The 23,151-nt window shown below is 42.1% G+C and overlaps 1 protein-coding gene across 4 annotated transcripts; it reads left to right on the forward strand.

Moving 5' to 3' along the window:
- The first annotated feature begins 514 nt into the window (after positions 1-514).
- On the forward strand, positions 515-13,243 carry RWDD2B (RWD domain containing 2B). Of its 4 annotated transcripts, XM_025281895.3 has the most exons (8): positions 515-695; positions 4,406-4,576; positions 4,649-4,713; positions 5,187-5,240; positions 9,170-9,396; positions 9,486-9,553; positions 9,670-10,032; positions 11,945-13,243. In XM_025281895.3, exons 5-8 carry the CDS (start codon positions 9,190-9,192, stop codon positions 12,177-12,179), a joined length of 873 nt encoding a protein of 290 aa, XP_025137680.3. In that variant the 5' UTR covers positions 515-695; positions 4,406-4,576; positions 4,649-4,713; positions 5,187-5,240; positions 9,170-9,189; the 3' UTR covers positions 12,180-13,243. The 4 variants fall into 4 exon arrangements, with proteins under 4 accessions (XP_025137680.3, XP_006056417.4, XP_006056416.4 ...); XM_006056355.4 differs by lacking the exon at positions 4,649-4,713; XM_006056354.4 differs by lacking the exons at positions 4,649-4,713; positions 5,187-5,240 and adding an exon at positions 3,668-3,788 and having other exon boundaries at positions 516-695.
- The last annotated feature ends 9,908 nt before the right edge of the window (positions 13,244-23,151 follow it).

Here is a 23,151-nt window from a genome sequence, read left to right on the forward strand (position 1 = left end):
AGGAAAAGGTACATTGCGTACATTTAGTTGGTTAAGAAAAACATCTTTTAATTACTCTCGTGTTGGGGAGTCAGCTTAAAACTGTCCTTGATTCGCGGAGATAAATTTCTGTGTTGGCACAGGGTCCTTTCTAGAGTCGCCACGGCCACCATCCACGCTCACCTGTCCCTACTGCCTAGCTACTCAGCGTCGTTCAGGGGCCAGCAGGACCGCTACTACCTGGGAAGATCTTAGGAATGCAAAACGTGGGACTCCAAGGCTACCTTGCGAATCCCATCTGCGTTATACCAAGATCCCCGAAGGACTCCGCCGCAAGTTCGAATTTGAGGAGCGTTACTTCAATGGACCATATCCTAACCCAGGAAACTTGCCGGCCATGCTTCTCACTGACAGTGGCAGCAGCTGGGAAACGCGAATAGGCAAAAACAAAAACTATCCGGCTGACAGAAACGAAACCAGGCCCAGGGATCCCGGTTTTCTCAGCTCCGACTTCCGGGACGCGCGGGCTTGAGAACGCGCATGCGGCCGTCCGGGAGGGAGGTGTCTCACTCTACTCAGGCGGCCGGACCTAGGCTGTTTGTCGGATTCCGGTTCGCTAGCCCTGGGATCCTTGAGGGTGTCTCCGAATAAGAATCGAGACGTTTGTGCAGCCAGGAAACGCGGGGTTACAGCACTGAGTGGGTCCATGGCTCGAGGTGAGTCTTCTGTCCACCGGTGGCACCTGCGGACCGGGAGTTCCTGGGCTGCGGCGGCCCAGTCCGTCGCTCGGTAACTCGGCGACTTGGTGGCCCCGACTTCCCACCAACTTCTCACCGCTCATTGGTTAGAACTAGCTTCGCGTTTCCTGGCCCCGCCCACCCTCGTCTCCTCTCCACCGCGCGCCCCACCGCCCCCAACCCCCCGTAATCCCCATTCCGCACCCGCCCCCCCCTCCAAACACCCGCCCCGCCCCCCCCCCCCCCCAAACACAAACACACCACACGCATCCTGAACATGGTCTGTCGTTAAGGTTGGGGTCAGGGGAAACTTTCTAAGTAAGTTAATAGTCAAAATAAAAAGAAAAAAAACTGCAAGGGAAAAAGGAAGGTCGTGTCATTCTACGTTCTTACAGTGATATTCACTAAAACCTTGAGTCAGAATATCCTGTTCAAGGTGTTTCTGGGACTGAAGCCTCGTCTACGAAAACAACTGGACAAATCACTTATTTGTGACATCACTCCGGTAGCTGTCCACCCATGTGTCGCTGAGACCCAGACCTCTAAACTCAATGAGGCCTGTTCCCGAATTAACTCACTCCCTCACTGACTAAACAAACGTGCTTTTAGAGAAATGCTCAGTACTCCCCAAATTACATCTTCAGCCAGATCTCTTATAAACACCGTAGTTGTTCATCTAGCTGCCTGCTGGACGTCTGTACTTACTAGGTGACTTGACAGACATTTCATTACCTAGAATGTCTAAGACCAAGCTTCAGATTTACACCATCTTCCCCATCCAAGTAAATGGTAGGTCCATTCTTCGAGTTTTCTCGAAGCCTCGGAGTTATTCTTACATATCACATATAATTCAAAAATGATCCTGTTGTGTCTACTCTTAATACATGTCTAGAACACGAACAGTTGCTCACCATTTCCACCATACCCTAATCCAAGCCACCATCATCTCTCCTATCATCGTAGTGCCTACCTGCTAACTCTGCTTCCATCCTTCTTCCCAGCAGTGAGTGTGGGCCTTTAATAAGTCAGACCCCTTCAATGGCCTTCCATATCAGTCAGGATAAAACCCCAAATCCTGGGACTTCCTTGGTGATCAAATGCTACAAGATCCCCAGTGCTGCAATTAAGACCTGGCACAGCTGAATAAATAATAGATATATATTTTAAAAAAATCCTAAATCCTAGCCATTCCCTGAGTTCCAACATGACTGCCCCTGATTTCCTCTCTAACGTTTTGTCCTAAAACCCTGCCCCTGGCTCACTGCTCCAGACACCTCGTGTAGCATCATCCTGCTTCCTGGCCTATGGACATGCTGTTCCTTTTGCCTGGAAGACTTTTTGCTCATTTCAACACATGGCTTTCTCCTTCAGTGCCTTCAGGTCTCGTTCCCCCACAGTCACCTTAGCAAAAAGGCTGTCCCTGGCCAGCCTGTGTATAATTGAACCGCTCCCAGCAACTTGCACCTTCTCTTATTTATCTTCTTCATAACAGTTATTCACTGGACATATATGTGGGGTGTGGGGGAGCGATGTATGTGGTGCTTCCCCAGTGCCTCAGTGGTAAAGGATCAACCTGCAATGCAGGAGCTGCAGGAGACGTATGTTCAATCCCTGGGTCGGGAAGATCCCCAGGAAGAGGAAGAGAGCATGGCAATGTGTGTGTGTGTTCTGTTAACATAGGCTGCTCCCACTAGGTTAAATCTCTGACAGCAGAGATTTTTTTGTTGTTGTTACTTTAGTCCATCATTGCAGTCTTAGTGCTTGACATACAATAGGTGCTCAAGAAATATTTGTTGATTGAATATAAAAATAGCAAGCTCTTTATGGCACTTACTCTGTTGCCAGGCATCATTTTAAGTACTTCCCACACATCCTCACTTAATAACTTACAGCAGCCCTGTCATGCCCATTCTGGAGATGGGAAGAGTAAGGCACAGAAAATTAAGCCACCTGCCTCAGGTCACACAGTTGGAAAGTGGCAGAGCCAGGAGTTGCATCTTGGCAGTCTGGCAACAGAGTATACTTAACCACTATGATAAATCCAAAGTAAATTCACCTCCTCTAATAACCATCTAACGAGTTGTTTCCTAGTTCCCCAACTCCAACAGGACTAGAAAAGATAAGGAATTCTAATAATCCAGGGATTTTAAATATTTCTGAAGATATATATATATATTCTGAAGATATATGTGTGTGTGTATTTCCTGGAGAAGGGAATGGCAACCCACTCCACTATTCTTGCATGGAAAATTCCATGGACAAAGGAGCCTGGTGGGCCACAGTCCATGGGGTCACAAAGAGTCAGACATGACTGAGCGACTAAGTGCACACAGACACACACACACACCTACATATATATCTTTTGGCCTTATCACATGGTACGAGCAGAGAAGGCAATGGCACCCCACTCCAGCACTCTTGCCTGGAAAATCCCGTGGACAGAGGAGCCTGGTGGGCTGCAGTCCATGGGGTCACAAAGAGTCAGACACGACTGAGCGACTTCACTTTCACTTTTCACTTTCATGCACTGGAGAAGGAAATGGCAACCCACTCCAGTGTTCTTGCCTGGAGAATCCCAGGGTCAGGGGAGCTGGGTGGGCTGCTGTCCATGGGGTCGCACAGAGTTGGACACGACTGAAGCGACTTAGCAGCAGCAGCAGCAGCAGCACGGTACAAGGGGATCTTAGTTCCCTGACCAGGGATCAAACGTACACCCCCTGCAGTGGAAACACAGAGTCTTAACCACTAGACCACCAGGGGAGGTCCCAAGGTATGGCCAGATTTAAAGGAACTCTGACTTTCTCTAGGCTGAAAGCTCTACTGAAGCTAAAGAAGTGAAGGGCTGCTTGCAGGAGCTTGGTCATAGGTCATTGTCAGAATCCCACCAAAGCAGGGAAAGAATAATGAAGAAATACCCTGGCCTCTTTCTCCTCTCATCCTCCCACTTCCAGCCAGAGCATTGGCCAACCACAAGAAATGCAGAAGACTTGGGTGCTATAGGCTGTGGAGGTCAGCTGTCCAGAGTCCAGGGAAGGGTAAAGAAGGACCAAGGATGGGTTTAGAGGACAAACAGTAAGTAGCATAAGGGAAAATATTCCAAACGATGACTCCCTGAATTATACCTGGGCAGTTGGACTTGGGAAGAAGGGACAGGTTCAGGCTCTTGCTGTTTTTCTTGTGCTTTCTTGCCCTGCACACCTTTCTTCCCTTACCACATTATGCCTCCTCCTCCCTTGTCTAAGTCTTGCTGCTGCTACTGCTAAGTCACTTCAGTCGTGTCTGACTCTGTGCGACCCCATGGATGGCAGCCCACCAGGCTCCCCCGTCCCTGGGATTCTCCAGGCAAGAACACTGGAGTGGGTTGCCAGTTCCTTCTCCAATGCATGAAAGTGAAAAGTGAAAGTGAAGTCGCTCAGTCGTGTCCGACTCTTGGCAACCTCATGGACTGCAGCCCACCAGGCTCCTCCACCCATGGGATTTTCCAGGCAAGAGTACTGGAGTGGGGTGCCATTGCCTTCTCCGTGTCTAAGTCTTACCCTTCCTTTAAGACTCAAGTCAAATTGTGCCACTTTCCTCAAATCTTTTTTTGATGACCCATTTTATTGATCATGTCCTCATTTTAATCCTTGTGATAATACTGGTCACTGAACACTTGGCCTTTTTACCTTCACTCTTCTATATTTTATTAGATATAAGTCCTGATCTTCAAACTAAATAGTTCCAGGAAGGAAGGAAGGATGAAGCTCTACAGATAATAGCTGCCCAAACAACCTTTACCAAAGATGAAAAGGAAGTCCATGAAGACACCACCAACTGAAATAATGGTGTTTGATTCCCCAGAGTAAATTCTTGTTGAGAAGGTAAGCCGTGTTTCCTCTGCATCAGTGGGTTTCAGGTTGCCATTCAGAAGCATAACTCTTATTCCTTTCTAGTGAATTTAGAGGTACTACATGCTAATCATGAACTTCAAGCAATATAGAAGCATACAAATTAAAAGGTGAAAATCCTTCTCTTCTTCTGTCAACCCACATTAGCCAATTGTTAATTGTTTTGTGAATTCTCTTTGTGATTTTTTTTTTCATGTATGTGTGATGGTATAAGAAGGAACAGTAATATTATTTATTGATTAAGATTATTTATATTGTTCTACAATCTACTATTTTCATTTTTTTTTATTTTTACAATATACTATTTTAAGTAACCATACATCATGAACATCAATGTCAATACCCATTTTTTAAGTTATTTCATAATATTCTACTGTTTGGGTGTACAGGCATATCTCATTTTATTGCACTTTGCAGATAGTATGTTTTTTTGTTCTTTACAAATTGAAGGTTTGTTGCAACTCCTGAGCACATCTCCTGGTGGTATTTTTCCCACAGCATCTGCTCCCTTTATGTCTTGCTCTCACATTTTGGTAATTCTCACAATATTTAAAACTTTTCATTATTACTATATTGGTTATAGTGATCTGTGACCAGTGATCTTTGATGTCATTATTACAAAAAGATTATCATTAAGGTACGTGCATTGTTTTTTTTTTTTCAGACATAATTCTATTGCATACTTAACAGAATACAGTGTAGTATAAACATGACTTATATGCACTGAGAAATCAAAATATTTGTGTCATTCACTTTATTGTGATACTCACTTTATTATGGTGTTCTAGAATTAAACCTGCAGTATCTCCAAGGTATGCCTATGTATTTACTTAACTACTGTACTGTTGCTGAACAATTAAGCCATTTCTGAAATTTTTTATTATTATTAACAGTGACCATCCTTAGAAACACATATTTATGTGTTTGTTTTTCTTCAGGTCAGCTTCATAAGATTGGCATTTTTAGATCAGCTTTCCTTATAACAACATTTCCCCCTTTTTCTTTTTTTTTAATGCCAACTTGATAAATTAAAAATATTGTGTTAGAGGGACTTCCACTTTTCAGGATATTTTTCCTAGTCTTCCCCAAAAGAATCGTGATATATATATATATATATATATATATATATATATATAAAACACAAAAATATTCTGAAAGGTGGAGAGAGGGTGGCAGATCAGCGAAGGACCTCAGGACCCAAGAAAGGACATGATGATCACTCCTTTGGATTTTTTTTTTTGCCTCAAATAGCCCAGACTTGACACTGAAGAAGTAGCAACCCACTATAGTCTGCTGGTGTCATATTTTACCGGTGTCAGTAAAATACAGAAACCTTGTCACTTTTAATTCAATGATATAATAATCTTAAATTTTTCTTCTACATACATTTAGAACAACAGTCTTATAATTTGTGATTCAGCCATCAGATATGTAGTGCCAATATTAAGAAACCCTGAAAGAGAGTCTAAAGCCTAGACTCTAGAGTTTCAACAAATTCATGTTTTCTATGGCATACACAGAGCAGCTTTCCAAAGTAGCTGGAGTTGACAGTTCTGAGCCCTTCTGAAGTTCTGCAGTTCCCTTCCCCACCCAACCAAGCAGTTAATAAAGGGAAGAAAGCTGAAATCTAAGTTAGCTGTGATTCATTCACCCCTTTTCCATCTTCCCGTATTTTGTTGACAGCTTTTATCTGTCATTTCCTGTCCCTTTATATTTAAGAATCTATTCCTTTACTCTAATTTTAATGGAGGGAAAAGAGAGAAAGAGAAACAAATACATGTGCTCAGCCTCCATGTTTTATTAGATGGCCCTGCACTTTCTTGCGGAGAAGAAAATGGCAAGCCACTCCAGTGTTCTTGCCTGGAGAATCCCAGGGACAGGGGAGCCTGGTGGGCTGCCGTCTATGGGGTCACATAGAGTCGGACACGACTGAAGTGACTTAGCAGCAGCAGCAGCACTTTCTTGCAAATGAAAATCAAGTTATTAAATTCTAAAAAATGTTTTAAAATCCTATTTTGGTTAGCATCTTGTAATCTTTATAACCTTGGAGTGGGGAAGAATCTTTTCCAACAAAGACTCAAAGTCCAGAAGCTGTGAAAGGAAAGGCTGGTGAGTCTGCCTCCTTAAAAATAAAAACTAATGAATGGCTCACACAGATATGGAACACCATATAAAGACTTTATGCCAAGAATTTTTTTTAAAGCAGGGGACTGTGTGAAAATTTTAAACTTCCATGTAGCAACTTTCTGGAAGGCAACTTGACAATATTCTAAATATTGTCTAAAACTTTTAAATGCCTAAAACTTTTAAAATGCTGTACCAGTCAGCCACCTCTGCAAACTTATTCTTGTGTATATATTATTCACAGCTCACCAAACTGGTGTGTGTTTGTGTGGGTGTGTGTATACATAAAATTCCATTACAGAAGTGTTCGTAATAGCAAAACTGTGGGAAAAAACCCAGTGGCCATCAGTAGATAAGGAATGCAATAAATTATGACATATCTATCTGATTCACTATGATAGTCAACCACCAGAAAGAATGAGATAGATCAATCCATGTGCTGACAGTGAATAGATCTCCAAAATATATTTGGTGGGGAGAGAGTTAGGAAGTAAGGACAAAAGATTTGTAAATATCACCCCTTGTAGATACATTTTAATTATATATTTCATTCTCTACCTTTATTTACACATTATACCACCATGTGTGTTCCATATATGTATATGTGTAATACCTAAAATGTTTCTGAAACACCAAAATCTCTGCCTTGGATAGGGGACTAGCTAGGGGAAGCAGTCACCAGCAGCAAACTGTGTCTTCACTTTTTAAACCTTTCTCCGTCATTTGAATTTTATAATCTTGTAAATTTTTTGCTGTTGTTGACCTGTGTTACTTGAGCTGTGGGATAATTAGCCTTTATTTTCTGTTTTTCACATTCTTCTATTTTTAAAAAACTAATGAATATGAAGAGAAAAAAATGACCACACATCTAACTTTCTTCCTTATTCTTTTAATTCTGAGTTTCCAAGGTAACCAATCAGAGCCTCTCTACTGGTTATATCATTGATATGACTTTTGACTACACAATTAGTTTCAGTTCAGTTCAGTTCAGTTCAGTCGCTCAGTCGTGTCTGACTCTTTGCGACCCCATGAATCGCAGCACGCCAGGCCTCCCTGTCCATCACCAACTCCCGGAGTTCACTCAGATTCATGTCCATCAAGTCAATGATGCCATCCAGCCATCTCATCCTCTGTCGTCCCCTTCTCCTCTTGCCCCCAATCCCTCCCAGCATCAGAGTCTTTTCCAATGAGTCAACTCTTCGCATGAGGTGGCCAAAGTACTGCAGTTTCAGCTTTAGCATCATTCCTTCCAAAGAACACCCAGAACTAATCTCTTAGAATGGACTGGTTGGATCTCCTTGCAGTCCAAGGGACTCTCAAGAGTCCTCTCCAACACCACAGTTCAAAAGCATCAGTTCTTCAGTGCTCAGCCTTCTTCACAGTCCAACTCTCACATCCATATATGACCACAGGAAAAACCATAGCCTTGACTAGACAAACCTTTGTTGGCAAAGTAATATCTCTGCTTTAGAATATGCTATCTAGGTTGGTCATAACTTTTCTTCCAAGGAGTAAGTGTCTTTTAATTTAATGGCTGCAGTCACCATCTGCAGTGATTTTGGAGCCCCAAAAAATAAAGTCTGACACTGTTTCCACTGTTTCCCCATCTATTTCCCATGAAGTGATGGGACCGGATGCCATGATCTTCGTTTTCTGAATGTTGAGCTTTAAGCCAACTTTTTCACTCTCCACTTTCACTTTCATCAAGAGGCTTTTGAGTTCCTCTTCACTTTCTACCATAAGGGTGGTGTCATCTGCATATCTAGGGGTACTGATATTTCTCCCAGCAATCTTGATTCCAGCTTGTGCTTCTTCCAGCCCAGCGTTTCTCATGATGTAGTCTGCATATAAGTTAAATAAGCAGGGTGACAATATACAGCCTTGATGTACTCCTTTTCCTATTTGGGACCAGTCTGTTGTTCCATGTTTACTTCCATGTAATTGCTCATTGTGGTATCTCAAGATGCCACATCAACTATCTACATATAGAGAAATTTGGTGCCTGGGTTTCTTTGGAGTTTTATCACTGTCATTGGGTTGTCCTATAGTTTGGATCCTTGGAGGTGGTTTAGTCACTCAATCGCATCCAACTTTTTGCCACCTCATGGATTGTAGCCCGCCAGGCTCCTCTATCCATGGGATTTCCCAGGCAGGAATACTGGAGTAGATTGCTATTCCTTTCTCCAGGGGATCTTCCTGACCCAAGGATCAAACCTGGGTCTCCCGCATTGCAGGCAGATTCTTCACCCACTGAGCTACCAGGGAAACCCCTTTTGATCCTTAGTATATTACATCTGAAAGTAACACAGAAGGTATTCTGATTAAATGTCATATTTTATTAAGAAATCAGATTTTCATTAAGTACCCATATTCAATATGTACCGATGGTGAGTTCTCCCAAGACTGTATTTATAAATGTCTCTCTTATCCTTACCTTCTTAGAAACTTACAGGTACCCCGAAATGACTGAGATTGAACAGGCAGAGGCCCAACTCTCTGAGTTAGACCTGCTGGCCAGTATGTTCCCCAGTGAGAACGAGCTCATCGTGAATGACCAGCTGGCTTTAGCAGAACTGAAAGAATGCATTGAAAAGAGGACCATGGAAGGACGATCTTCAAAAGTTTACTTTACAATCAGTATGAACCTGGACGTATCTGAGGAAGCAATGGTAATTCAGTGTTACTTTTGGAAGCACTGAAATATGTCTCAACTTAAAACAGCACTTAGGGCAATTTTTCTCTCTGTTTTTTTAATCAGGTGATGTTTTCTCTGGCCTGTATTCTTCCTTTTAAATACCCTGCAGTTCTGCCTGAAATTACTGTCAGGTACGTTACAGACCCTGGCCAACTTTAGAGGAAAAACTAATCTGAGAACAAAAGCACTTCTCAAGTTTGTTCTGAGAAAATTGATTTAATGTTTAATCCCATATGTCTTCCATCAGGTCAGAATTATTAAGTAGATCCGAGCAGGCTCGGCTGAATATGGATCTGACTACATACCTACAAAAGAACTGTCTCGGAGATGTCTGCATCCTGAATGCCACAGAGTGGGTTCGAGAACATGCTTCTGGCTACATCAGCAAAGACGTCACCCCATCCCCTGCTCCAGGAAGTATAGTCCAGCCAGGCGACTGCGTTCTCACAAGGCTCTGGATCTACAGCCATCACATCTACAACAAATACAAAAGAAAGAGTATTCTCGAGTGGGCAAAGGAGCTTTCCCTCTCTGGGTTCAGCATGCCTGGGAAACCTGGTGTTGTTTGTGTGGAAGGCCCACAGAGCACCTGTGAAGAATTCTGGTCAAGGTTGGCTATCACAACCTTTTTTGTTGTTGTTGCGCTGGGTCTTCGTTGCTATGTGCGGGCTTTCTCTCCTCTTATAGCGAGTGGGCACTACTCTCTAGTTGTGGTCTGCTCTCTTGTAGCAGAGCACAGGCTTTAGACACACGGGCTCAGGAGTTGTGACTTGCTGGCTCTAGGGCGCCAGGCAGGGGCTTCAGGAGTTGTGGTTTGCAGGCCCTAAAGCATGCAGGCTTCTGGAGTTGTGCCTCATGGGCTTAGTGGCTTCACAGTACGTGGAATCTCACTGGACCAGCAATCAAACCCATGTCTCCTGCACTGGCAGGTGGATTCTTATCCACTGTATCACCAGAGAAGTCCAAGGTTTTCACAACTTCTGTATGCCTTGTCAATTATTACAGTATGCAACATGATACTCAGTTCAGTTTAGTTCAGTCGCTCAGTCATGTCTGACTCTTTGCGACCCCATGGACTGTAGCACGCCAGGCTTCTCTGTCCATCACCAACTCCTAGAATCTACTCAAACTCACGTTTATAGAGCTGGTGATGCCATCCAGCCCTCTCATCCTCTGTCGTCCCCTTCTCCTCCTTCCTTCAATCTTTCCCAGCATCAGGGTCTTTTTCAATGAGTCAGTTCTTTGCATCTGTTGGCCGAAGTATTGGAGCTTCAGCTTCAGCATCCATCCTTCCAATGAATATTCAGGACTGATTTCCTTTAAGATAGACTGGTTGGATCTCCTTGCAGTCCAAGGGACTCTCAAGAGTCTTCTCCAGCACCGCAGTTCCAAAGCATCAATTCTTCAGCACTCAGTTTTCTTTATGGTCCAACTCTCACATTCATACATGACTACTGGAAAAACCATAGCTTTGACTAGACGGACCTTTGTTGGCAAAGTAACGTCTCTGCTTTTCAATATGCTATCTAGGTTGGTCATAGCTTTCCTTCCAAAGAGTAAGTGTCTCTTAATTTCATGCCTGCAGTCACCATCTGCAGTGATTTTGGAGCCCAGGAAAAAAGTCTGTCACTGTGTCATGTATCACATGATACTAGAGATGTGGAAATCTGTGTGTCCCTGAAGTCATAACAGGATTTAGTCTAAAACAGCACTCACATTTGGTCAGCGTACTCACCTCACCTGACACATGGCACAGAGAAGATGTTCTGTAGATAGACATTAAATCCCGCCCCTGCCCACAACACTGTCTACTGTCCCCTCCATTTCTATGGATCTGATTCTTCTCTCATCTTAGCGATGCTGTAAGTTGTGTGTACCCTGTGGAACAAGATTTCTAATTTTATTTCTCTGAAAGTGAGAAATGAAAAGTATCGGTCGCTCAGTCATGTCCGACTCTTAGCGACCCCATGGGCTGTAGCCTGCCAGGCTTCTGCGTCCATGGAATTCTCCAGGCAAGAATACTGGAGTGGGTTGCCATTCCCTTCTCCAGGGAATCTTCCTGACCCAGAAACTGAATCCGGGTCTCCTGCATTGCAGCAAATTCTTTACTGTCTGAGCCACCAGGGAACCTTATTTCTCTACTGATGCCCTAAATGACAAGCCCCTTCAAGAGGTTGAGATTCAGGAATTCGTACATTTGTAAAATGCTGATACCAGGCAGTGATAATAGCAGTAAATGAGTTTGGGGATGGGATATGGAGGAAATGGCAACCCACTCCAGTATTCTTGCCTGGAAAAGCCCTTGGACAGAGGAGCCTGACGGGCTTACAGTCCATAGCATTGCAAAACAGACATGACTGATCATGCATTACTGGAATCATATTAGATTAAAATAAAATCCATGTGAGATTAAAGGACATTTCTTCTAGGAAAAAGCATTGATAAATCTATTTTATAACTTGTACTTTCAGGGCTTTAGAATACACATCTTCACAATTTCTACTCTGAAAATTTCTTTTCAGGCTCAGAAAATTAAACTGGAAGAGAATTTTAATTCGCCATCGAGAAGACACTCCTTTTGATGGTACAAGTGAGGACATGGAGAGACAAAGAAAATTTTCAGGTTTTGAAGAAAAAGTATTCAGTGTCAATGGAGCCAGAGGAAACCACATGGACTTTGGTCAGCTGTATCAGTTTTTGAATGCCAACGAATGTGGGAATGTTTTCCAGATGTTGTTTGGTGTGGAAGGACAGTGAGCAGGGGAGTGGCTGAAAGCGTTTTGCCACTGTTGGTCTTTTGATTTTTCCTCTCTTTTGCTTGAAAGATTAATTTGACTTTAGTCCCACTCTAGAATGTTAGGGAGGAAAAAAAGGAAAAGCAATGTAGTGGAAACGCATCTGTTAAAAATATGTCATGATTAGAACTGTTTTAAGTTATAATCTTAAAATTGTTGATAGACATTTCTTGACTTACAAGCTACCTATTTTGAAAGAGAAGTTAATTATATTTAATTATAACATTGGTGGTCCAACTTGCCACCCATTCCCAACCCCTATCCCCTGTATCTGTCTCCACTAAAGAACCTGGAAAAGCTATAAATGCTCACTGTCTCAGACTCTCTTGCAGCTAGGGTGGCCGGGGGACACAGCTTTGAGCATGGAACCTCTGGGAAGACTTTTGCTTCCCTGATTAAAGTGATAGGTACAACTAGGGCACCTCTTCCCTCTCCTCTGTCACAGGCACCAAAGTGATCACTGGAGCTGCAGTAGTCCTCAGCCATGAAGGAAGGAGGGCTGAAGAGAGCCACAGAGATGCCAGTCCTCAAGCAGTTGAACCACTGATCCAACACGAGCGCCTGCCTATCTCTAGACAGCTTATTAGGAAATAAAACCAGTTTTATTTGTATTTCTGTGCCTGTTACTAGCAGCTGAAAGTGAGTTTGCCAGTTAGATTTTTTTCAGAGCATTAGTTTTGCATGTACCCCAGCCATTTGGTACAAAGACAGGGGGGATTTTTCTTAAACAGAGTTTGCAGTTCATCTCTATTTCTGTATGCTCACGCTCTGCCCCTGCTCCTTGGCTTACCTCACAGAAGGCTTTAAAGACTTTTTAATAGGTCTCAAGCGTGCATGGAATTGGTAATTTAGAGCATTCATTTTTGGCAAATTTGATTTTGACAAATTTTTTTCATTCTGCAAGTGGCTTTCTGTAAATCTACTTTCAGCAAGTTGACCCACTCAAATAAACACACAACCTGGTTTTCGAGACCCTGCATAAACCAGTTTCAAAAGTGATGATTAAATATTTACTAATTGCTACCACTCAGGTTGATCCTGTGTGTTGGGTGTTCCTTGAGGAGTCAGACTCGGATAGAGGAACGGGTGGGAGTTGGGGGCACAATACATTGTTTATCTTAGTAAAACAGTCGGAGGCAACTTATGTGGCCATCACTAAGCCAATCAATAAGTACATTATGCTACATATTACTCAGTGCTAGGTAGAAGACAAAAGGGATAAAGTAGAACTACAAGGAAACGTGGATAGATCTTGGATATACACACAAGGAAGAATCCAAATGTATGCATGGATACAAGTCTTACGTGCCTTCTCAGGTTCCCTCCCTGCTGCCCACCTCCCTGGTGCCCTGTCAGCTGCCTGGAAAATGCCAGGCCCTCCTCTGTTGCCACCACACAGCCGGATGGGCCAGCTGTACCTTAGTTTCTGACTTCCCCAGCCACTTCCAGATTTGGATGCAGTACCCCACCAAACGTGATACCGACATGGCAACAGGCTTTGTCTGTTGCCCCAAGGGGGCCAGCTGATGCCCATGTTACTTTCAGCAGGGCCAAACTGCTAAAACTTCTTTAATCGTTGTATATTATTTTAATGAAAAACACATTGTATATAAATATATAGATCTCAAGTGTAATATAAAAACATAGACTACAATAATGTAGCTTTATAAGCTTTCTTCACAGACAACTGTCAAATTTAGACATTGAACTATTAACACAGTGGCCAAGAGAAGTACAGAGTTTTCAACCTCATAAGTAAGAAATTTTCTTTGAAAATGAATCGAAGTATTAGTCATCAATAAAGAAAACAGCAAGTTAGATAGTCTGCCTACATTATATTATGTAAAAGACACAGTAAAAACTTAAGAAACTAAAGTTAAATGTAATAGGCAATATAGGTTTTTTAGACTTTTACCAATGATTACAGGCTTCCCTGGGTGGCTCAGTGGTAAAGAACCTGCCTGCCAATGCCAAGACAGAGGTGTGATCCCTGGGTTGGAAGGATTCACTGGAGAATGAGATGGCAACCTACTCCAGTGTTCTTGCCTGGGAAGTCTCATGGACAGAGGAGCCTGGCAGGATACAGTCCATGGGGTCACAAGAGTCAGACATGACTTAGTGACTAATCAACCAAACCAATGTACTATGTATATAGACATCCTTAAACGCAATGGAACCCCACTCCAGTACTCTTGCCTGGAAAATCCCATGGACGGAGGAGCCTGGTAGGCTGCAGTCCATGAGGTTGCTAGGAGTCGGACACGACTGAGCGACTTCACTTTCACTTTTCACTTTCATGCATTGGAGAAGGAACTGGCAACCCACTCCAGTGTTCTTGCCTGGAGAATCCCAGGGACGGGGGAGCCTGGCCGGCTGCCATCTCTGGGGTCGCACAGAGTTGGACACGACTGAAGTGACTTGGCAGTAGCAGCAGCAAACATAAAATTATTCAGTATGATTGCATGATGTTTATTCCATAATAAGAGTTTGTCAATGTATTAATCTGAAAAATATCTTGAACTGAAATCATCTATAAAGAAATGATAAATCTTTAAAACAAAGTCTTAGTCTCAAGTTATGTTTAACATAATCGGTAGACTCTATAGAAAGCACCAGTGTTGGCAGGAAACATTGGCTACATAGCCATTTTTATTTGTAAAAGTAATTCTGGTACAAACAATAGTTTTCTTAAGTCAAAACAGAATCAAAAATTCTAAATTTAACCTCATAAAACCAAACTAAGTTTGGATTAACAAAGTCAAAGCCAGCCCTACCCCCTGTATATTAATTTGACAGAGTGCATTAAAAAAAAACAAAACTTATCTGCTGTCCAACAGAACTGATGATTACTTTTGGCACTTATATAGAAGTAACAAGCACAGATTTTTTTCTTAAAGGAAGTTGTATATCAGGGAAATTTCACAGAGTACATTAAAAAAGCAAAAAACTTATCTGCTATCCAGCAGAACTGATGATTACTTTTGGCACCTATATAAAAGTAACAAGCACAGATTTCTTTTTTAAAGAAAATGTATATCAGGGAAACCTAACAATGTATCATTCGTGAAATTCCACTAAAGCTACCAGGCAGCCAAGAGTTAATAGAACATAAAAGGAACTGATGCAATGCCAAAGAATGCTCAAACTACCGCACAATTGCACTCATCTCACACGCCAGTAAAGTAATGCTCAAACTCTCCAAGCCAGGCCTCAGCAATACGTGAACTGTGAACTTGCAGATGTTCAAGCTGATTTTAGAAAAGGCAGAGGAACCAGAGATCAAATTGCCAACATCCGCTGGATCATCAAAAAAGCAAGAATTCCAGAAAAACATCTATTTCTGCTTTATTGACTATGCCAAAGCCTTTGTGTGAATCACCGAAACTGTGGAAAATTCTGAAAGAGATGGGAATACCAGAACACCTGACCGGCCTCTTGAGAAATCTGTATGCAGATCAGGAAGCAACTGGACATGGAACAACAGAATGGTTCCAATTAGGAAAAGGAGTATGTCAAGGCTGTATATTGTCACCCTGCTTATTTGACTTCTGTGCAGAGTACATCATGAGAAACACTGGGCTGGAAGAAGCACAAGCTGGAATCAAGATTGCTGGGAGAAATATCAGTAACCCTAGATATGCAGATGACACCACCCTTATGGTAGAAAGTGAAGAAGAACTAAAGAGCCTCTTGATGAAAGTGAAAGTGGAGAGTGAAAAAGTTGGCTTAAAGCCCAGTATTCAGAAAACGAAGATCATGGCATCTGGTCCCATCACTTCATGGTAAATAGATGGGGAAACAGTGGAAACAGTGTCAGACTTTGTTATTTGGGGCTCCAAAATGACTGTAGATGGTGACTACAGCCATGAAATTAAAAGACGCTTACTCCTTGGAAGGAAAGTTATGACCAACCTAGACAGCATATTAAAAAGCAGAGACATTACTTTGCCAACAAAGGTCTGTCTAGTCAAGGCTATGGTTTTTCCAGTGGTCATGTATGGATGTGAGAGTTGGACTATAAAGAAAGCTGAGCGCCAAAGTATTGATGCTTTTGAACTGTGGTGTTGGAGAAAACTCTTGAGAGTCCCTTGGACTGCAAGGAAATCCAACCAGTCCATCCTAAAGAAGATCAGTCCCGAATATTCAGTCGAAGGACTGATGCTGAAGCTGAAATTCCAATACTTTGGCCACCTGATGGGAAGAGCTGACTCATTTGAAAAGACCGTGATGCTGGGAAAGATTGAAGGCGGGAGGAGAAGGGAACAACAGAGAATGAGATGGTTGGATGGCATCAACGACTCAATGGACATGAGTTTGGGTGAACTCCAGGAGTTGGTGATGGACAGGGAATTGCAAAGAGTCGGACACGACTGAGCGACTGAACTGAACTGAAGGACAGGCACATTACTTGCCAGTCCCCTGTCCCCCTGAAACAATGATCACAACTACTTTAAAAAAGAAAGTGAAGTCGCTTAGTCGTGTCCGACTCGTTGCGACCCCATGGACTGTAGCCCTTCAGGCTCCTCCGTCCATGGGATTTTCCAGGCAAGAATACTGGAGTGGGTTGCCAGTTCCTTCTCCAGGGGATCTTCCCGACCCAGGGATTGAACCCGGCTCTACCCGCATTATAGGCAAACGTTTTACCTCCTGAGCCACCAGGGAAGAGCCAAGCCCACAAAAATTCTGCAAAGGATCACCAGGAGCCTTCCCCTTTAGCACCATCTGGCAATCTGACCCCACCGTGTCGTAGAAGGGATGTACGCCTTCAAGTCCTCTGCCTCTGCCATCTCTACGAAATGTCAAAGGCAGACATCTGCTCCTTGGAGGAGCAGAACCCGGGGAGGGAAGACTCCTGCTCATCGGCGTAAAGCAGGTGACTGGCTACCTACGGACACCAGGGTCCCGAGATGCTCCCAAGTGCACCTGGACAGAGTTCACGCGCTTCGCTCACACGCTCGCAGCGTTCAGTCACCGGACCTCTGCCTGTGCAGCTGCCCCTACGGTGACTTCACGCATGCGCCCCGGAAGCACGCTGCCTCTTAGGGGCAAAGGCGTATTGAGGCTGTCTGGCAGGGGTCGCTGGTTTCTGATCTGTCGGCAGGGTGCTGACCCTGGCTCCTGTCCTGCCTGTGGGCTCGTCCTTCAGGCGGGCATCCTCTAACCCTGCCAGCGGCTTCTCTGATGTTGAGATGCGCTTTTTTTCTTTTTAGTATTTATCTTTTGGGGGAAAAAAATGGCATCGATCCACATTCTCTTGGGATTACCCAGGTGTTGCTAACAGCTGGAATAATTGGAGGCATGATGCTCCAGGGACCTGAATGGGGTCTTCGAGGACCAGGGTGTCCCTAGATCTTAACCAAGGGATTACTGAAATGGAGGCTTAACTATTTTTTTAATATTAAAAATATTTTTATTTCGTTTTAAACTAATACTCTATTGTTTGAAACAAATCGAAGTCGTTTCAGAGAAATTTAAATGACCCGAGTGTTCAACAATATTGTCGTCTTGAGATATTTTGAAGTTTGAATTAATGATTCTTTAAATAACACGAAATTTAATCAAAACTAAAATATGATAGAAAAAAGTAATTTATTTAGAAAAAAAATTCTTGTTTATTGACCTAAAGTTTGTTTTATTGGAGTTCTTTTTTAAAAATTTATCAAAATATAATTGATTTACAATGTGTGAACTCTATTACAGTAAAGTGATACAATTATACAAATATATACTTTCTTAGAAAAAGTAAATTTTGATAGACCATCACTTTTCTTAAAATATTTTCAGACTATCTATTTTCAAATAGTCCCTGAAGAATCATTTGCTTTGGATGATTACATATACAAGTTTTGCTCATGCAATATGGAGACTTAATTTTTTTCCTCTGGGGTATTTGGCATTTTGAGTTTTGTAAACTTGTTTTCTTTTCTCCCCACATCCCAAAATATATGCAAGTAAATCTGTGCAATACATTTTTACTGGAAATGTGACCATTGTATAAAACGTACAACTAACTGGATATAAAACTCACCCATAACCTTGTGCCCTGCAGCTACCGCTAAGTCGCTTCAGTTGTGTCCGACTCTGTGCGACCCCATAGACGGCAGCCCACTAGGCTCCTCCGTCCATGGAATTTTCCAGGCAAGAACACTGGAGCGAGTTGCCATTTCCTTCTCCAATGCATGATAGTGAAAAGTGAAAGTGAAGTCGCTCAGTCGTGCCCGACTCTTAGCGACCCCATGGACTGCAGCCTATCAGGCTCCTCTGTCCATGGGATTCTCCGGCAAGAATACTGGAGTGGGTTGCCATTTCCTTCTCCAATGCATGAAAGTGAAAAGTGAAAGTGAAGTCACTCAGTCATGCCCAACTCTTAGCGACCCCATGGACTGTAGCCTACCAGGCTCCTCCGTCCATGGGATTTTCCAGGCAAGAGTACTGGAGTGGGTTGCCATTGCCTTCTCCGAACCTTGTGCCCAGGAAGAAAAATTTTTGTTTTGTTTTTTTAGTATATTATTTTTGTATATGTGGTCTTTGTTTTATTTACAAAAGTCATAGTGTCTGTGTGTTGCTTTGTTATATGCCTTCTTTGATAAAACAATCAGTTATAAACATTCCCATGAAATTAAATATTTTCAAGAATTGTATTCAGTTGTCTGAGTGTACTGTAATTGATTTCAGCAGTTCACTGGTTTGGTGTAGTTTCAAAAACAAAGCTGCTTTGAGCATCCATTATTATCTTTTCAAGTTAGATTTCAAGAAGTGGAATTTCACTCTGAAATTCTGGATTTGTCTTGCCAATTGTACTTGTGAAAGGTTGAGAAATGAAAATTGCAAAGACATAAAATTTCCTTTGCCCTAGATTTTTACCAACACTGGTTATTATCCTTTTGCCAATAGATGGAAAAAAATCTATATTGTTTTATGTTATCTTTATTTCACCTAAAGCCAGACATCCTGGAATGTGAAGTCTAGTGGGCCTTAGAAAGCATCACTATGAACAAAGCTAGTGGAGGTGATGGAATTCCAGTGGAGCTATTTCAAATCCTGAAAGATGATGCTGTGAAAGTGCTGCACTCAATACGCCAGCAAATTTGGAAAACTCAGCAGTGGCCACAGGACTGGAAAAGGTCTATTTTCATTCCAATCCCAAAGAAAGGCAATGCCAAAGAATGCTCAAACTGCTGCACAATTGCACTCATCTCACACGCTAGTAAAGTAATGCTCAAAATTTTCCAGGCCAGGCCTCAGCAATACGTGAACCGTGAACTTCCAGATGTTCAAGCTGATTTTAGAAAAGGCAGAGGAACCAGAGATCAAATTCCCAACATCCACTGGATCATGGAAAAAGCAAAAGAGTTCCAGAAAAACATGTATTTCTGCTTTATTTACTATGCCAAAGCCTTTGACTATATGGATCATAATAAACTGTGGAAAATTCTGAAAGAGATGGGAATACCAGACCACCTGACCAGCCTCTTGAGAAATTGTATGCAGGTCAGGAAGCAAAGTGAGAACTGGACATGAAACAACAGACTGGTTCCAAATAGGAAAAGGAGTACATCAAGGCTGTATATTGTCACACTGCTTATTTAACTTATATGCAGAATACATCATGAGAAACGCTGGACTGGAAGAAACACAAGCTGGAATCAAGATTGCCGGGAGAAATATCAGTAACCTCAGATATGCAGATGACACCACCGTTATGGCAGAAAGTGAAGAGGAACTCAAAAGCCTCTTGATGAAAGTGAAAGAGGAGAGTGAAAAAGTTGGCTTAAAGTTCAACATTCAGAAAACGAAGATCATGGCATCCGGTCCCATCACTTCATGAGAAGTAGATGGGGAAACAGTGGAAACAGTGTCAAACTTTATTTTTTGTGCTCCAAAATCACTGCAGATGGTGACTGCAGCCATGAAATTAAAAGACGCTTACTCCTTGAAAGAAAAGTTATGACCAACCTAGGCAATGGCAACCCACTCCAGTACTCTTGCCTGGAAAATCCCGTGGATATAGGAGCCTGGTAGGCTGCAGTCCATGGGTTCTCGAAGAGTCAGACACAACCGAGCAACTTCACTTTCACTTTTCACTTTCATGCTTTGGAGAAGGAAATGGCAACCCACTCCAATGTTCTTGCCTGGAGAATCCCAGGGACGGGGGAGCCTGGTGGGCTGCCGTCTATGTGGTCGCACAGAGTTGGACACGACTGAAGCGACTTAGCAGCAGCAGCAGCAGATAGCATATTGAAAAGCAGAGACATTACTTTGCCAACAAAGGTCCATCTAGTCGAGGCTATGGTTTTTCCAGTGGTAATGTATGGATGTGAGAGTTGGACTGTGAAGAAAGCTGAGCACTGAAGAATTGATGCTTTTCAACTGTGGTGTTGGAGAAGACTCTTGAGAGTCCCTTGGACTTCAAGGAGATCCAAACAGTCCATTCTAAAGGAGATCAGCCCTGGGTGTTCTTTGGAAGGAATGATACTAAAGCTGAAACTCCAGTACTTTGGCCACCTCGTGTGAAAAGTTAACTCATTGGGAAAGACTCTGATGCTGGGAGGGATTGGGGGCAGGAGGAAAAGGGGACAACAGAGGATGAGATGGCTGGGTATGGTATCACCGACTCGAGGGATGTGAGTTTGAATGAACTCTGGGAGTTGGTGATGGACAGGGAGGCCTGGAGTGCTGTGATTCATGAGGTCCCAAAGAGTCAGACATGACTGAGTGACTGAACTGAACTGAACTGATTTGACACTTGATCTTGGTCAGGAAGATCACCTGGAGTAGGCCATGGTAACCCACTTCAGTATTCCTTTTTTTTAGTTTTTTAAAAAATTTCTTATTTTTAAATTTAAGGATAATTGCCTTACATAATTTTGTTGTTTTCTGTCAAACATCAACATGATTCAGCAATAGGTATACATATGCCCCCAGGTAAGGTACATATATTCTTGCCTGGAGAATCCCATGGACAGAGGAACCTGGAAGACTGCAGCCCATAGGGTCGCAGAGTCAGACACGAAGGAAGTGACTTAGCACTTCACCTCATTTGACTTTTAGTGTGAGTTAATAACTTTTTATATGTGTACTGGTCAGTTATATTTCTTTTGCTGTGAATTGCCCGTTTATGCCTTACTTAATTTTTATTTAAATGGACAGCCTTAAAATATTTTTTGTAAGAATTTTAAAAATAGAACTATTTTAACCTTAGTTATTTCCTTCTCTTTCAGATTTTCTTTTTACATGTGGACCATTTGTTTTTTCAAGTCTTTATTGAATTCACTACAATATTGCTTCTGTTTTATGTTTTGGTTTTTTAGCCTACAAGTATCTTAGCTCCCCAACCAGGGATTGAACCCAGAGCCTCTGTGTTGGGAGGCCAAGTCTTAAGCCTGGACCACCAGGGAGCTCCCTGTAAGAATTTTTTTAATGGTAAGCCTATTAACAACTAGTTAATGTTACAGATATTCCTCCAAGTTTGTCTATTTTTTTTTTCTGACATAGAAAAAAAAAACTTTCAAATTAATGTTACTAAAATGTATCATTCATTTTCTTTATGGTCTTCTGTCTTTGGCACATTGACTGGGAAGAATACTTCCCTACTCCAGGATAATTTGAAAATGTGTCTATAGAACCTCATAATTTTTTGTTTGTTTTAAAAAATCTTATTGTGAATTTGATATGTAACATCCACACTATTTATTTTACTATGAACATTTACCTTATTGAAAAAGGTAAAAAGAAGTAAAAAATGAAGTCATAGTCACCAACTCCTTTAAGAGAACTTTGCCGACAAGCAAAACTTTACCATTCTATTACACAAGTGTGGATGAAAGCCTCTTGTGTACTTTTGCTGATTACAATCATATTCCTTGGCAATATTAACCCCACCCTAAGGAATTTATCATTCCCATATATCTCTTTGTACTTCTATAATGTATGTGTTCCTATGCCATATCTTATGGCTTCATTTTTAAAAAATTATTTATTTAGCTCCATCACGTCTCACCTGCAGCATGTGAATCTAATTCCCTGACCAGGGATCGAACCTGGGCCCCCGCATTGGGAGCTCGGAATCATAGCCACTGGGCCCCCAGGGAAGTCCCTATGGCTTTATGTTTAACATTCAGTCATCAGCAATTCATTTTAGAGTGCTGCATGAAGTAGGTGATGAATCTGCCTACAATGCAGGAGACCTGGGTTTGATTCCTGGGTTGGGAAGATCCCCTGTTGAAGGGAACAGCAACCCACTCCAGTATTCTTGCCTGGAGAATCTCGTGGACAGAGGAGACTGGCAGGCTACAAAACAGTCCATGGGGTCGCAAATAGTCAGACAGGACTGAACAACTAACACTTTCATGAAGTACGTACTCAAATTATTTCTTCAAAAGGTAAGCAGTTGTTTCAGTGATATTTTTTTTTGAATAATCTATATTCTTCAGACATAGGACATGCCACTTTCATCAGAGCCTGAGTGTGAGTTCCAGATTTGCTATTCTATTTCAGTTTAGTCCTAACAACACCATTAGGATTGTATTGGCAATATCTTGAGTTTTGAAGTTTATTAGGACAAACCGTTATTATGCCTGATTTCCAAAGTATCTTTCCTTATTCTTTCATATGAGCTTTTGAGATAGTTTTGAGATATCTGAAAACAAAAATCTCACTGAGAATGCTGTTGGGAGTATACAGGTTTCAAACTTAGCTTTTGAGAGTTGACATCTCCGCTACTGTAATTTCCCATCCTCTTTCTACTTATGAGCCTAAGTTTTTGTAGCCTTTTTCCCCTAGGTACTGCATCTACATTGTTTTAATTTTTATGCATTTTGGATTAGACAATTATTTTTAATTAGGTCTTTTACTTTAAAACTTGTTTATTATTTGATAATGTCAAAATAGATGTTATAATCTGACATGGCAAACTTCTGTTACTTACAAAAAAT

The sequence above is a fragment of the Bubalus bubalis genome, chromosome 1 (assembly GCF_019923935.1).
Source record: "Bubalus bubalis isolate 160015118507 breed Murrah chromosome 1, NDDB_SH_1, whole genome shotgun sequence".
Taxonomy (NCBI): Eukaryota; Metazoa; Chordata; class Mammalia; order Artiodactyla; family Bovidae; genus Bubalus; species Bubalus bubalis.